This window comes from Gossypium arboreum, chromosome 11, assembly GCF_025698485.1.
Source record: "Gossypium arboreum isolate Shixiya-1 chromosome 11, ASM2569848v2, whole genome shotgun sequence".
In the NCBI taxonomy this organism is placed as follows: Eukaryota; Viridiplantae; Streptophyta; class Magnoliopsida; order Malvales; family Malvaceae; genus Gossypium; species Gossypium arboreum.
This window is the reverse complement of record NC_069080.1, coordinates 2,680,025-2,696,392: the sequence shown is the minus strand read 5'-3', so window position 1 is coordinate 2,696,392 and position 16,368 is coordinate 2,680,025. Positions and strand designations below refer to the sequence as shown.

At 32.4% G+C, this 16,368-nt stretch overlaps 2 protein-coding genes across 2 annotated transcripts; one reads left to right on the top strand and one right to left on the bottom strand.

The window, feature by feature from the left end:
- The first annotated feature begins 2,112 nt into the window (after nucleotides 1-2,112).
- LOC108464486 (thioredoxin reductase NTRB-like) lies at nucleotides 2,113-3,908 on the top strand. The gene is made up of 2 exons (XM_017764812.2): nucleotides 2,113-3,359; nucleotides 3,620-3,908. The coding sequence occupies exons 1-2, from the start codon at nucleotides 2,300-2,302 to the stop codon at nucleotides 3,688-3,690; spliced, it is 1,131 nt and encodes a 376-aa protein (XP_017620301.1). The 5' UTR covers nucleotides 2,113-2,299; the 3' UTR covers nucleotides 3,691-3,908.
- A 2,103-nt stretch (nucleotides 3,909-6,011) lies between these two features.
- On the bottom strand, nucleotides 6,012-10,771 carry LOC108461261 (heat shock factor protein HSF8-like). The gene is made up of 2 exons (XM_017761048.2): nucleotides 10,182-10,771; nucleotides 6,012-7,581 (listed from the first exon to the last, which is right to left on the bottom strand). Exons 1-2 carry the CDS (start codon nucleotides 10,491-10,493, stop codon nucleotides 6,454-6,456), a joined length of 1,440 nt encoding a protein of 479 aa, XP_017616537.1. The 5' UTR covers nucleotides 10,494-10,771; the 3' UTR covers nucleotides 6,012-6,453.
- Nucleotides 10,772-16,368: the final 5,597 nt, after the last annotated feature.

Genomic DNA, 16,368 nt, shown 5'->3' with positions numbered 1-16,368 from the left:
GCTAAATTATACATTTTGGAATTTTTATGGTAAAAAGATATTTGAGTATAGTTTCAAAAACATCAACCGGATCTTAATTTCGAATTCTGTAGCTCAAGATATAAATAATTTAGTGACTATAACTCAAGTGGACAGCTTTGATATGAACATATAAGTAAATAGTGGAATTATAGACAATATTACATATAAGCATGTTATATACTAAAAGCTAAAGATTCTAATAAATATTTACATAAAGGATGTGGAATGGAGAAGAGGAGGAGGAAAAATATATGAATATATATATATATATATATATATATAGTAAATGAATTTGAAATGTTTGAAATGATTGTAAATGATGGAATGATTAATACATGTGGATATGTTTAAACGAATTGATAAAATAATAAATGAATAATTGTTAATTGATGTGATATTGAATTATTGTTAAAATTTTATGAAGAATTAAATTGATTGACACAATTTAGAAATAAATATAAAATATACATAAATTGGGTAAACTACTTTGAAAGTGCAAGTCCTCATGTTATCTTTAATATTTGTGTTAATTTTATAAACTTTGTTATCTTTAATTGAATATCATGTTTTTATGAGGACTTAAGATTAGAAATAGATATAAGTGGATGATATGTAAAATGGAGTAGCAGTTATCACATTTGAATATGGTTCAAGTAATGATATAAAAAAATAAATAAATAAAAATAAAACATGGAACTTGTAGGAAATGGAGACATCACGATGACAAATTCGCCATGTCACAACGTGGAAACCCCAATGTCGCAACAACAGTTCAAATTTTTTTATGAACTATACAATTTGACCTTTGATCAATTATAGATGTTTTAATGAGCTCCTTTAACTCATAATTAGTTCTATCGTAAATTCAATTATTACTGAAATGAGTTAATGATCTATATTAATTAAATAATATGATACATTGATATGAAATTTTTAATAGTTGCTTCGGTAACAAATGTAATATCCTGATACGTTGACTTGGCGAATAGATTAAGTACGGAGGTGTTATATCAGATAACATGTAATAATAATACACAAAAACAGCCGCCAACATTCCCAACATGCAAAGTTAAATACTTGCAGTTTTCCAATGTATAAGCACCTAATTGCTATCTACATGATCTTCTTACATTTTCATGCAGCTAGAACATACAACAAACTAGAGAAAGCATTTTAAATCCGTGTTTCAATCACCATCAGCAGGCTAGGCCCTCCATCTAGTAATTATGAAAGACTAAAGCCGAAAGGATACGTTCAAAATCTGATAGACGAAGTCATCGTACGTAACATATACCTCAAGTTTTGAGTAATTACAGAAAGGCGGTGCAATATTTGTTACAATGAATATATCCTCCATGTCGGATTCATAAAGATTAATATTTTGGGGGATTGTGGTTGAATCCGGTGGTTATAATATCTGCCAATGGCTATCGCAGCTTTGTTGTCGAAGTTTCATGGGTTTAGGCAACAAAGGCCCAATCTAGAAGGCTTGTGGGTCGCCCTCCATTAGCACTTGGCAGATTCTAGAAAGTCCAATTATATGACTTTTCTAATTCCACAATTAATATTTCAATCCCTACGAATAAAATGCCATTGGAGAAAGAGGGATTAAGATTTATTAGATTATGTGACATCTGAATTTTTCTAAAACATATATGTTTATAATTTTATTTTTTAAAATTAAAATGATAATATATTTTCTGAGTATATTTTAATTTTTATATAAAAATATAAATAACCTCGGAATAATATTTTTATTTGTTAAAAAAATTAAAATAACATTTAATCTTTAATTTTGGTATTTTTTTGTTTGCAATATTTAAGGATAAATTTTCTTAATTTAATCTTTAAATTTAAATTTAAATTTCATTGATACGTGAAAATTTTAAATTTTTTATAAAACTAACTTGATTGGTTGTTTTAGCATATACTCGAAACAAACCAATGAACAAAGCCTAGAATAAGTATAAACTAAGGCCAAGAATATGAACTTTATGTTTTTAACCCTAAAACAAGCAAAATAATTATTAAATTTTAGATTTTCTTTAAATTATTTAAATCTAAATGCTACTATAGTGACAACAACAAAAACATCAATCCACGAATTACACATTAATAGAAATTTCAAATGTGAACCCAAAAGTGTTTGTACATTTTGATTTTTGCGGACTACTTCACATTTTAATTTCATAAGAGCCCAATTCATACAATCTTTCTCAAATTGTCATCATCAATTCATACACGAAAACCAACCCCTTTTTCAAAATAAAAGGGGGAAATGTGCAAATCCAACCCTAGTGCCTGCTTGAAAACTTTGTTTGCAAAAGCCAGCGCCCTCTATTTCCAGCTCCGTTTCTCCAACAGTTCCGTTCCCACCGCCGCACCGTCGATTTCCACCTCAGTTTCTCCGTCCATGGCTGCAACGGACTCTCCTCTAACGACCAAGGTTTGTATCATTGGGAGTGGCCCCGCCGCTCACACGGCCGCTATCTACGCTGCTCGTGCTGAGCTCAAGCCTATTCTTTTTGAGGGATGGATGGCTAACGATATTGCGCCTGGTGGTCAGCTTACCACCACTTCCGACGTCGAGAACTTCCCTGGATTCCCGGATGGTATCATGGGTTCGGAGCTTATGGAGCGGTGCCGGAACCAGTCGCTTCGGTTTGGTACTACTATCTTTACCGAAACTGTTGACAAGGTTGATTTTTCTTCGTCTCCGTATAAGATCTTCGCCGATTCGAAAACTGTTTTGGCTGACTCGGTTATTGTGGCCACTGGAGCCGTAGCAAAGCGGCTTAATTTCCCCGGTTCAGGGGATGGGTTAGGGGGGTTTTGGAACAGGGGAATCTCGGCGTGCGCTGTGTGTGATGGGGCAGCTCCGATCTTCAGGGAGAAGCCCTTGGCAGTGATCGGTGGAGGTGACTCCGCCATGGAAGAATCCACTTTTCTCACCAAGTACGGTTCCAAGGTTTACATCATTCACAGGAGGGATACGTTCAGGGCATCCAAGATTATGCAGAACAGGGTTATTTCGAACCCTAAGATAGAAGTCATATGGAACTCGGTGGTCGTAGAGGCCTACGGCGATAGGGTTTTGGGAGGGCTCAAGGTGAAGAACTTGGTCACCGGAGAAGTTTCCGATTTGAAAGTCAATGGACTATTCTTTGCCATCGGGCACGAGCCTGCCACCAAGTTTTTGGGAGGTCAGCTGGAGCTCGACTCAGATGGCTACGTTGTCACTAAACCAGGTACAACTCAGACCAGCGTGCACGGCGTTTTTGCTGCCGGAGATGTCCAGGACAAGAAGTATAGACAAGCTGTTACTGCGGCTGGCACCGGTTAGTCCTTTTTTCCTTTTTTAATCATCATCAAGCTGCCTTCTGAATCTGCAAATACTTGTGTTGAGAACTATATAGTAAGAAACTTAGGCAATTAAATATGCAGTTTCTCAGTTTATCAGTTTTTCATGATAGATAATGGTTCATATAGCAAACCCGAATCCATTTCTTTTGAATCTGCAAAACATGCATATTGCTATGCAGTGTTGCCATGAAGTTGTAGTTTACTTGAACTAAAATCTGTGTTTGCAACAATGCAGGGTGCATGGCAGCCTTGGAAGCCGAACATTACTTGCAAGAACTTGGATCTCAGGAGGGTAAGAGCGATTGATCATTGTTCTACCAAGGATTTAAAAGCTGTTTGCTTCGGATTGCGATTGTTTTCGGTATTCGTCTAGACGTAGATTTATCCTTTGTTCTGGATCAATATTAGAATTGCCATTGCCATCTATATTCAATATCTGTTTTAATGGGATTGGCACAGCATTGACTTTTCTGTTACTTCACTAAAGCTTAGTGAATAATATATTGCTATTTTCATTTGATCAATTTACTGAGTATTTTTCGATTATGTTTAAGCAATGCTTTGTTGAGATTGGATCTGCAAAATTGTGGATTGAAAACCAGATTTGGAAAGTAACAGCACAAAGTCAGAGAAAAGTTCAATGGAGATCTTTGTACTAAGAGTCATTGCATTTTGCCCCCTTTACTCAAAAGATGGGCAAATTAGTCTCTATATATTAGATCAAAGAATAATTGATTCCTTTCGTTAAAAATTTCATCTATTTCTACTGTTAAAAACTGACATAGTTGGCAGAATAATCAGATTATTAAATGTGGCGTGCCACGTGCATTTTATGTTGATGTACAGCGATCAGCTTTTAATAGTAAAAAAATGGATTGAATTTGTTACAAAAGGACTAATTTGCTCTCGGATCTAATGTACAGGGGTTAATTTATCTATTTTTGTCTATTTTTGAGTAAAGAGAGTAAAATACAATGATTTCTAGTATAAGGGCAATCATGGTATTTTGCCCACAAAATTACAATTTTAAGACTGAATTAGGCAATTACATTGTATTGATTTGCAGGACTTCAAAAGCATTCCTTTCTCAAGTCTGCTGTGTGAAGCAATTGATTGAAACCAAGTTGCTCTTTACTAAGTAAATGAGCATATAATTTAGTTTTCATTTTGGTTCAAGCTTGAGCTTTGAAAATGAAACTCAATCCATTTGAAGTTGAATTTTTGAGCCGAGCTTGAGCTTTGTATTGCTTAATCGAGTTAAATTTAAGCTCGGATATTCATATAATGTTTTAATGTTTGTAATTATAATCGCCAGAATGGTTGACAAATAAAGTGCTTGTATATTGCATTTTGCATATTATAGGAAGATTTAAACGATTGTTGGTGAGATAAGTCCCCATTAAAAGTGGATACATACACACTTTGGATCCAATATTTCCATTAACTTGTGTAATACAAATTTATTAATTTTAGTTAGGGGTGAGCAAAATTTAATTCGATTCAAAAAAATTAAATTTCAAGTTAATTGAATTGAGTTATTTGAGTCAAGTAATTTGGGTTTTAAGTTTGAGTCAAGTTAAACTTTACAATTCAAACGACATATTGATGTGTAAATATTTTTTGATCCTTGTCTATTTTAAAATGAGTAAATTGATATTTTTTCAACAAAAATTACAAAATCAAAATCAAAATAATTTTAAATTTCAAAATATTTATAAAATTTCAAAATTTATATATATATTTTTAAATTATAAAAAAATTTAAATAATTTTTGGACTTAAATAAATGGATTAATACTTCAAGTTTATCATTTATCTTCTCTTTTTGCTTTGAACTTTTTCAAATATATATAGTTTTAAATTTACGTCCTCTAACATAGAATTAGTTATGTTGTAACAAAATTTTAATTTTTTAATTTAACTCAAATAATTTCACTCGATCCAACTCGAACCAAGTTTTATTTCACTTAACTCGGATTCAAAAAATTTCAAATAAAATTAAGAAAATAAAATAAAACTCGTAAATTTAATTAACTCAATTTTTTTTACTTAATTTAATCGAATGCTCACCATAACTGTGGTAACAGGACAGTGGCAATGCGACTACCCACGGAGATTAAAACATTATTCGAGTCACCGGTACACTCATAGACATAGATAGATATCTCATTCCTTAACCTCGACTCCTCTCACAAAGAAGATTCTTATGATATTATTATTTTAGGGCTGAGAACATGTACAAATGCCGTTAGCACCACAGCTATGGTCCAATTGGCATGATTTCAATTTAAGGGTTTCTTTTACTTATTTGAAATCTAGCTGTCTATCTCTCCTTGTTGTTCCTTTTGTTCAGTTCCCTGGGTGTTTATGAGTTTCTATTTTTTTTTTGCCTACTGGTGTTTATGAGTTAATTCAAGGAGCTTTTACTTGGTTGTAAATGGATTTTCAAAAGGCTTTTAAAATTTATGGATAATTTTACCTTTTAGTATAAGTACACTTTTGTACTATAAGTCAAATTAAATTTTATCATTTTTACTCAAAAAATGAACAACTTTATAAGTTAGATCAAAGAACAAAATAATCCTACTGTTAAATATTCCATCCATTTTTACTAGTAAGAACTGATCCTTATACGTCAGAATAAGATACACGTGACACGTCACATGTAACTGTTTGATTATTTTGTTAGCTGCGTCAGTTTTTAACAGTAAAAAAAAAATTTACAAACATGATAAATTTGTTCTTTAATATAATATACAGGGACTAATTTGTCTATTTCTTTAGTAAAAAGACAATTTAATCTAACTCGTAATAAAAAGGCCTTCATGGTACTTTTACCCTTTTTTACGGCAGTTGAAAACAAAATTGTGTGTGCATCATGAAAGGCATTGGTCATTTCCCAATGGCTAAAGATGGAGGATAATGTGAATATAAGTCGACAGATAAAATTTCAGGCTTACCTCAAATGAACTGAAGGCCATGTACATTTTTGTACAAATGTGATTAGCCAATCTTGTTATCAAGAAGACTTATCCGTATGCCAAGATTTGTCCATCAGCTGCCCACTTCCCTAGCCTTTATCATCCATTGAGATTGTTTCAATATCCTCTGGCACTGGACCTTGCACAATAAGGTCATCCCAGAAACTAGAACTATCCAGTAAGGCATCTATGTCGGGATCAGGAGCAATGTCATCAAGTTCTAAGGGAACCAAACAAATGGGATCAATAAATCCCCCATTCCCAGTTTCAGACTCCACGCAGTCTTCGGTGGGGATATCAACAACACTTTCCGGGACCATTTCTGGTATTTGAGAAAGCTCAGGCATAATTGTATTTGTTTGAGGAATGGAAATGGATGGGACCTTTTCTCCTCCAACCAGTGCACTCGAATCGGTAAATTGTGTTGTTGTAATCTTTTCAGAAGATGTTGTACATGGGGAAGATTGAATCTCAGATATGGCACTTGAGAGGCGACCCACCGAGATCCCTGAAGTTGGTGGGACCTCTTGAAGAGTCATTCCTGATGCATGGCTTGAAGATTTCCCACCATCCAATCCACTAGATGATGACAAACCATCACCAACCAGGAAATTATCATGATAGTTGTTAATGGAGTCAAGCCTGGTAGAAGTATCCCCTTTTACAATCTGCCTGAGCATTGCTTTAGCATCATTCGTCAAAGGCTGATATTTAACAATCTGTCCATCAGAGGCAGCAGAATGCTCATTATCAACAATACCATCCTGTTTTAGTCTCCTTTTCTTGTTGGCTTCGGTTATGTGCCTATTGCTCTCATTTTTCTGCTGCATAAATTGAGCCAAAAATCCAGGGCTCTGGACAGCCTTTGCCAAGAATGACATCATCTGCAGCTGCCACTGCTCCATCCCATGAAGTTGTCGTGCCATGGTGTGCATTTGGTTATCTGTAGACTGTTGCTGCTGCCTCAACCTAACAAGTTCCTGCATAAGCACATTCTTGTCCCGCTTAAGCGCCTCAACCTCTTCCTCAAGCCCAAATTCCCCAACCTCAACACAAGCACCCCCAGATGAACTCTGTCCATGTGCTTGCTGTGTCTGCTGATGACCATGGCCCTGGGCAGGCTTTCGGCGGCTAATGTTTAGAAGCAGGTCTTTCTGGCCTCTTAAAAATCCCTCATTTGCGAATTCCCATCGGTCTGAATCAACCTTCCGGAAACCCTATCAAAACACAGGCAAGAAAAGAAAATATGGGGGGAAAACGAAAACAGATCACTCAGCAGAATTGTTACTGACAAAATACAAGAAATTATGTAAATATGACAGTCCAAAGCAAATTATGCAAAAGAAGTTCATAAGTACAGACATAAAACATCCATCTGTTAAAAGCATTATAATCACTGGTAGGATGAACAGCTATTTCATACACGATAGGAACTAGTTTAAATAATCCCAAGGCAAACCTTATCAGGAAACCTCTTACACTGGTCTAACCTCAAAAGAAGGTACAGAGTAACAAATAAGAGCTCAAACTGCGCTCAGAAATTTGACTCAATTACAGTACTCCTGTAGAGATTATATAGGCAAGCACAAGTAGGAGGTGGAAGCTTGAGTCAACTAATTCAACTACATTGAATAACAAATGAGCAAGCCTTCCCAAACGTCACTTGAAATTTAATTTTAAGATAAGGTTCTAACATTACTATGACTACCAAATTTGAAATTTCAATTTTTACTGACAGCTGAAGTAATAAGGAAAATCACACATCTTCCAAGGCAATTCTAGTTGCGGAAGAACAATATATCCATGTTATGCAAAAAATAAACTTTGCAGAAGGCAAATAAATACAGTACTGCGAAAACTAATACAAAGGCCACTGTGGCTGGAAATTGGATTCAAAGGAACCTCAAGAAACGGTCCAAACATGTTTACACAATAACACTAAGAAGTTAATAACAAAAAAAAAAAAAAACACTAAGAAGTGCCTAAACTCGGTACAAAGAAATTCACAATCAATTAGAAGAAAGCTTTCCAAGTCCATGTATGATTTTATTCTCCCTTAAAATGCTAAAGCTTTCAAGGCAAAGCCACATCAAACGAAAGCATAATTAGTCTCAGAGCAGCTGCACATAGTTCACCTCAATTTCCCAGTAACAGATGAAGTATTAGACAATTAATACCATTTTATGTAAACTTTAACCTGTATCTTTTAAGTTAAAAAAGTATTTTGCAGAGACATTTACTTCTCAGTTGTTGCTGGTTTCCTATCACCGTTATCCCAAAATGGCTGAACCCTCAATCAACACCAGTATTCCATTATTATTTTTAAAGGTACATGTATTTGATGCGGACCTATATCATGAACATCCTAAAATATTTTTAAAGACATTAACTAATAAACAAGCTTACCTGAATACATGCGTCTATAATGTTAAGCAATATTTAATGAAGAAAGTGATGATATGCAACGGCCAACCTACAAAGATGCCAAAGTAACATATATCCCACTCCAAAGGAAACCTGTGCAGGATCATGCGATAAACAAAATGCAACACCCACAGTTCTAAGATGCCAAAGTAATATACATCCCATTCCCTAGCAAATCTGTGGAGGAGCATGGATAAACTACAATCAAATCCAAACAATACCATAAGATTTCATTTAACAATGAGAAGAAACAATTCTCAAACTACAGTTTACAAGCACCAATATTCTTGTTTTCCAACAAAGATACATACTGCTCAAAAGTAGCTCTTGCATAATAAGAAAATATAGAACATATAATCCATTTTGATAATCTGAGTTCCGAATCTCATATTTATGGAATGAAAACCAATATCAAACACCTAGGATCATGCATGAGCAGAATAGAGTATATATTTATGATGTACATATATATAAAATAGAGGAATTTGAATATTACATGCAACATACATAAAAAAAAATACAAATACAGTTTGAGAATTGCATTTATAGCAGAAAAAAAAATACACAAACATCTAACTTATTCTGCAGTTTTTCCACTTTCTTAAGAGTGGTATGGCACAATGATTTATTAAAAGGAAATTCAACTCTGATCTTAGAATAATGAAGTATGTGTTTTTGTGATAGATTATCAGGATATGAACTGGATGATTATCTTGGTCACACATTCATATGCACCCCTCAGTTACTCACCACGTCTAATATTAAATGTCCTTCAAAAATGTGTAAACTAGTGACAACAAACAAAGACATATAACAGTAACTATCCTTTGATAACCTTTGTGACCACGTCATGATCAACATTTGACCTGCTATCTTTCCGAACTTCCCCTTTTCTACTCCATTTAGTTGCTGAGAAAATTCAGAAGGAAGCAAAATTAAAACTTCAAATCACAAAAACCATGACTAGGGAGAAAATGGAACAAAGCCATCAAGTCCCCAGTATAAACATAACATTTAGTTTAGATAGGGCCCTTATCAAAACCAATGCAACTAAAGCCTAACCCAGAACACAGATTTGCTGCCACCAATACAATCATATACTCCTGAACGTGTTCCTATAAATTTAGCTTCACATGGACGATTTCTCAAACTCATCCTCTATGGTTTTTGTTTTCCTGAATCTTCTCAGCAACCATAAATGGATTTTATTTGAGCTGATCACTTCCAGGACAATTAAATCTATTCAGAACAATCCTAATAATCAAGTAAATCAAATAGAATTTAACACATCCATTTGTTTTTTCCTAATTAAGGCTTTGAAACACTAACTGCAATAACTATATATGTTAAAATAATAAAGCAAAAGGTTTAAAAAAATGAAAAGGGGACGTACATAGGTATTCAGTTGCCTGACGAAGCTGGAGAAGTTGTTGTGCTTGAAATACTTGGGCAAAACATCCCGTGCGAACTCCGGCGGGTTCCAAACAATGAAACTGTTATTGGCTGAGCTCCAAGAAACGACGGCATCGGTGGCGGGATCATCCACCATATCGTAAGTCTTGCTCAAGAAAGGCGGTGGCGCGTTCGCACTCTGCACCACGACCGGCTTCGGCTTTGGTTGAGGTTGTGCAGCCGTTTGAGCTCCTCCGGTGCTAGTCGATGCATCATCTTTTTGGATATTACTACTGCTATTCACTCCATCCATTTCACTTCACTGATTCTCAAAACCAAAAAAAAGAAGAAGAAGAAGAAGAAGGGTTTTAGGGTATTGAGGGTTTAAGGTTATTTTGCGCCATCAGAGACTCGCGGATTTTTGGGGATTTTGAAATTGCAAAAGAGAATGTGTGTGCGAGAGCGAAAGAGAGTGGTGACTGGTAACAGCTGAGAAACCGACAGGTGGCCGGTTTTGGGCAAGGGACAGGGCAGGGTTTTAAGGGAGAGAATCAGACTATGATCACTTATTACTTGTATTGTATCTGGTAATTAAATTTATTTTAGATTTTAAATTTTAAAAATATGAAAGCTTAAATATAGTTTCACATTATCATTTAAAAATTAAAATTTATATAAATTTTTGAATAAATTGTACCGCTGAATCACTTTAAAATGGTATCTAAAATAGTATCGTCTTTATTTCAGTCAGTTTATTTTTTTGTTAATTTAATCATTCTAATTAAGATAATTATTCGAATTAATTATTATCAGTTAAAAAATTTACTAATCCATTAACAGATTATTTACATGAAATTTTTGAACTTTTAACTAAAATTACTATAATTAATTTAGAACACTTTTTCTAATTTATTCGCAACAGAACAACCTAATTATTTTCTTATTGCCTCATGCGATTAATGGATTTTTAGAGCATTGCTCATTCTTATCTTCTTGCTGACAATCGTCACTATACCTTCTATCTTTGGTGGAAGATCATCAAATTTCATTGGTCAATGAAGTATTTTCTAGTGCCATTGTATGTGCATTCAGGGTTCTCGATCTTCCATTTATTGGGTTAGTACATATCACTCCTATATTTTGCTGTACTTGATTTTCCTGAATTTTTCTGAGGCTAAAACAATATTGCATTGGCAAAATAAAGTCAGAGGAGGATCTGGATATTGGGGTATTTCTTAGCTACTAGTGTTGCTTTTGTTCTTGCACCTCTAATCGATTTCAGATACAATACAACACCTTTCTACATTTTCATGCTTCATTCCAATATTAATGACAGTCGAAGAAGTTAGTTTCTAATGGATATTCTCTGTAATTCATTCAGTTACTCTGTGTTATATAAACAAATTCTAAGTGTTAATACTTTTTCGAATTTTCTCACAAGCAATTGGAAAGATAACTAGTTTAGTTTCAATGAATAAAAAAATTATTTGGAAAATTATCTTATAGATGGGAAGTAAAAAAAACATGTATTTTCACGCAGTTCAAATATAAATATGAAAAGCTAAATGTTCAAATGGGTCAAATATTTCAACATTGTTATATAACGACTTAAATTTTAGAAAAATGCTTAAATAAGAATTTTCATGTACTTCAATTTAATTTAAAATAAAACACATGCTAATAGAATTAGATATTACTTGAAAAAATAGAAAAAAAAATGAATTGAAGCTTGATATATAACATTTGAAAAGCCTTTGAGCACTTTAAAAAAATTTTGACCTTTATTTGGCCATTTTGAAAGATTTTGCCTTCGCTTGAACACTTTTGTAAATTTTAAGCCCTATGTAACCATTTTGATACGTTTAACCCTCATGATTAACCCCTAAAAGGTTAGGCCTCAATTTGAGCATTTAGTCTAAATAAAAATACATATGATAATTATAAGCATAATAACCTTTTTAGCCCTTCAATTTTATAAATAAAGTCATTTTAGCTCTCCATTTAAAATTTCGCCTCTTTTAGTCATTAATTTGTATTTTTTGTCAATTCACCAAAAATAGATGGAAAGCTTAACATTTGTTAACTTTGTTGATGTGACATACACATAAATTTCCATGTGGGTGATACATTTAAATTTTTTTAAATATTTAAAACATTTTTATACTTTTTAAACAATTTTAAGGATTTTAAAAATTACTTTTATAACTTTTTAGATTTGTATACTATAATGATTTTTATACCGAAAAGATCGAGGTTGGGCAACACAATTTAGATGGGCTTAATTGATTTTTTTTTATTTAGTAATAAGACTTTTTTGACCTTTTAGCCTTATTAGTTTTAATAATTTTTAATTTACCTCTAATAAAAGAGTAGGGTCAAACTGAATAAATGTGTAAATATTAAGGGTTAAATTTGTTATTATACTTTATATATAAACATCAATGTCAAAACCATTTTAATTTGAAAAGCACGGGAGTCGACTTAAGAACAAAAATAGAGTCGCCACCGATCTTTTTTCTGAGGTGTGATCGGATCACCTTGAGATTGGTCATTTTAATAAAACATTTTGATTTATTAAAACAATAATTTTGGTCTGCGAAATTCGAGAAAAAAGGGTTCGGGGGTCGGTTACGGACGAGGAAGGGTTAGCACCCTCGTAACGCCCAAAATTGGTACCTAATTGATTAATTAACGTTTTAATGTCGAAAATTTGAAAAAATTTTAGAATACGATCCTCCTAAAAAGAACACTTGAATAAATTAAATTGGATGCTAAGACTCTCTTATTTCGAAGAAATAAAATGTCATACCCAGTGAGTTAGGATACGACATTTCACATTTTCGAAACTAAGCTTGTCTTTTGATTTTTAAAACTTATGCAGTGAAGTTTAAAAATGATATTAAGTTATTTGGGTCAAATGAAAAAAATCGGAACCCAGTAAGTTAGGGCACAACCTTATCGAAGATGCCAAATACCGAGTATTGCCTTATTTTGAAAACTTTTGAATAAAATAATTTTAAAACTTGAACGATATTAAAACACGACCTTTTAAGCAAATAAAATTTGATGGAATAATTGAATAATAATGTACAACAAAATATTGAATGAAATAGTTTAAAAATACGACGGATAATAAAATGATAGTAATAATAAAAAATATAATGGTAATAATATTAAAAATAGTAAATATAATGATGATAATAGTGTTAAAAAATAATGATAATAAACAAATGACATATTAATGATAATAGAAAATAATGATTAAAATTATAACAATATTTTAATACCTAAATACAACCGAAATAATAGTATAGCAATAATTATAAAGATAATAATAAGACATTAATTACAACAATATGCTAATAATAATAATGGCGGTTATAATGAACATAATAATACTAATAATAAATAATATAATAGTAATAAACAGCCAATACAATAATAATAAAATTAAAATAAGTCAAATTAATCAATTTAATAACAAAATAGCAAAATTAGCTAAACAGGGATTAAAATGAATTAAAAACAGGATTTTGGGGCGAATTTGAAATAAATAAAAGGTAAGAAGGACTAAATCAAACACACGGGTAAAGAGGAAAGAGCTAAAAAGGAAATTTCCCCCTCTTCCCAAGACGCACAGCATCAAGGGGACCAATTTGAAATCGGGACAAAGCCATGGGGTCAAATTAAAAGGAAAAAATAAACTTATTTGAAAACCATAAAAAGGCAGAGGGGCTAAAAGTGAAATTAGCCCCTCCCTAGAAAACATGCGAACCTCTGGTCGGGTCGGGTCGCGCACAAGGACTGTGGTAAAATGGCGTCGTTTTTGGCCCATGCGCACTGGCACCAAAACAGCGCCGTTTAAGGCCTTATATAAATAACAGAAGTCTTTAAAAAAAATCATTTTCTCTCATTTCTTCAAAAAAACAAAACTCTTCTCTCATTTTCTCTACAGGCCTGAAGTCCAGCCAGGCTCCAGCGTCGACCACCGTCGTTCGCCGCCGGTCGCCGTCGCCAGCGTCGCCTTTTTTTGTATTTTTTTTTATATGTAATATGTGTAAATAAAAATAAAACAATAATAGTAAAAGGTTTCGAAAATGAAAAAAGATAAGATAAGAAAACAAACTCAAAGACCTTTGCTCAATTGTTGGTTTTTTGTTCTGCAAATATTTGTTGCTGTTTTTTTTTAGAAAAATATATTTAAATCTCTTCTTGCCTTCCTTTTCTTAAATTCGAATCCCCCCAAAACCTCTTACATTGTGGCTTTATATAGCCAATTTTACACTGTTTGGTAACTAGATATTTAGCCCTTTTTTGCAAGTACGTGGGCGGACACGCCTCTGACGTAGCGTGGTGGAGTAGTGCACATCGTGAAGGAGTGGTGTGCAACATGCGGCGCCTAGAGGCTGACCTGGTTGCGGCGGCTGAAGCACTTAGGACTAGGGTTTTCAGTTTTTTTTGTGTTTCTTTTGTTTTGCTGGGCTTTGGGTTGTTGGGATTTGCTTAGGTAGTGTTTTTTTATTTTGAGCTTTCATTGGTTTTGGTTTTTTAGTGGTTTGGGTCGGGTAATTTTAGTTCATTACAACTAAAACATACGTTTAACGGTTAACAAGGGCGTTGTTTTGCTCACTCATCTAACAAACATTAGCTAATTTATCCATTTTTTAAATAGAATGTTAAAATGCAATTCTAGTTATAAAATAAAAAAATTTTGTGATACTTTTATGCGAGAATTATTTGATTATAAAATACCTACGTAAGAAATTGTATAATAGAATAATGTATATTGTAATCAGATCACGCAAGATATTACGAGACATGTAATTATAATGATATAATGTCTTTTCAATAATCCTAAAACTATTAGGAGGAATTTTTGCTATTAAAAAAAAAACGTAGGTCATAATAAAATTGTGTGTTACAAAGTAATATTATTATATGTAATAAATATTGAAATATGGTAATATATATTGTAATCGTTGTTATTAAAAATATTACAATAAATGTAATAAATACTGTAATTGATAAAGTATATTGTAACAACATAAAAACTTAACGAAATGATCGTAAAAATTGTGTAATAATATAATATATATGAGAATTGTTGTATTACAAAATATATAAAATAAGTGATAAAATTATATAATTGAATAATATATATTGTAATTTGTGTTAAATAATATATCTTAATAGTATATAATAAAATAATATTTTTGTAACTTCTGAAAATGTCCGTTTAATGTATCGGAAAAAATTGTCCGTTTATTACAGTGAGTGAGACAATAATGTTGTAATAAAAATGAACGAACCAGGTTTTAAGTTTGGACATTGGAGTGAGTGAAAGCATCACCGTCCAACCTTAAATGATTGCGATGCTGATTTGCTTGTCTGTCTCCAAATGGCCCAATCCATTCAAACCCCACCATTGTTTACCTCTCCCAATTCAGAAATAATAATAATAATAATTCAACACCCATCATTGTAAAACATTACCCTTTTTAATTTATTTTTAGGTAAACTACTGTTAATGTCATTAAAGTATCGATAAATTTATATTTTAGTCACTAATTTTAAAAAATTAGAAGATGATTGTTGATTTGTTTAAAATTTTTGTTAAATAACTGAAATTATTTGAAATTTTTTATTTTAGTCATTATATTGTTATGTCTTTTTCTTTTTAAAGTCTTACAAGTAAATTTATGCAATGATTTAATGATCGATATAGTGGATTAGTAACTATCGACGAATAAAAGAATATACCTTAGATTTAAGTTGATTTGACGGTTAATGTTGGAGATTAGAAAAACAAGTTGTTTAGACTTTAATTCAAAGATTCATGACGTTCAAAAATGTTTGATGAAAAAATTTGAGGTGCGAACAATGAAAACCATAAAACAGTGATTTTAACAGTAAGTTAACTTAAATAAAAACTTACAAATAATTCAGAGACCATTTAATAACTTTTTTAAATTAAATGATCAAAACATAAATTTACTAATAATTTAATGACTTTAAATAAAATTTACCCTTATTTTTGAAGAACCTTCTTTCTTTGATCTTTATTTTATCTTCTTCCCATCATTTCTCAAATAGGAAAATTCGGTAGCGTTGGGCACACGATAACATATCATAATCCTATTTTTATTTTGATATTTTATATTTCAATTTTGATGTAATTACTTTTTTAA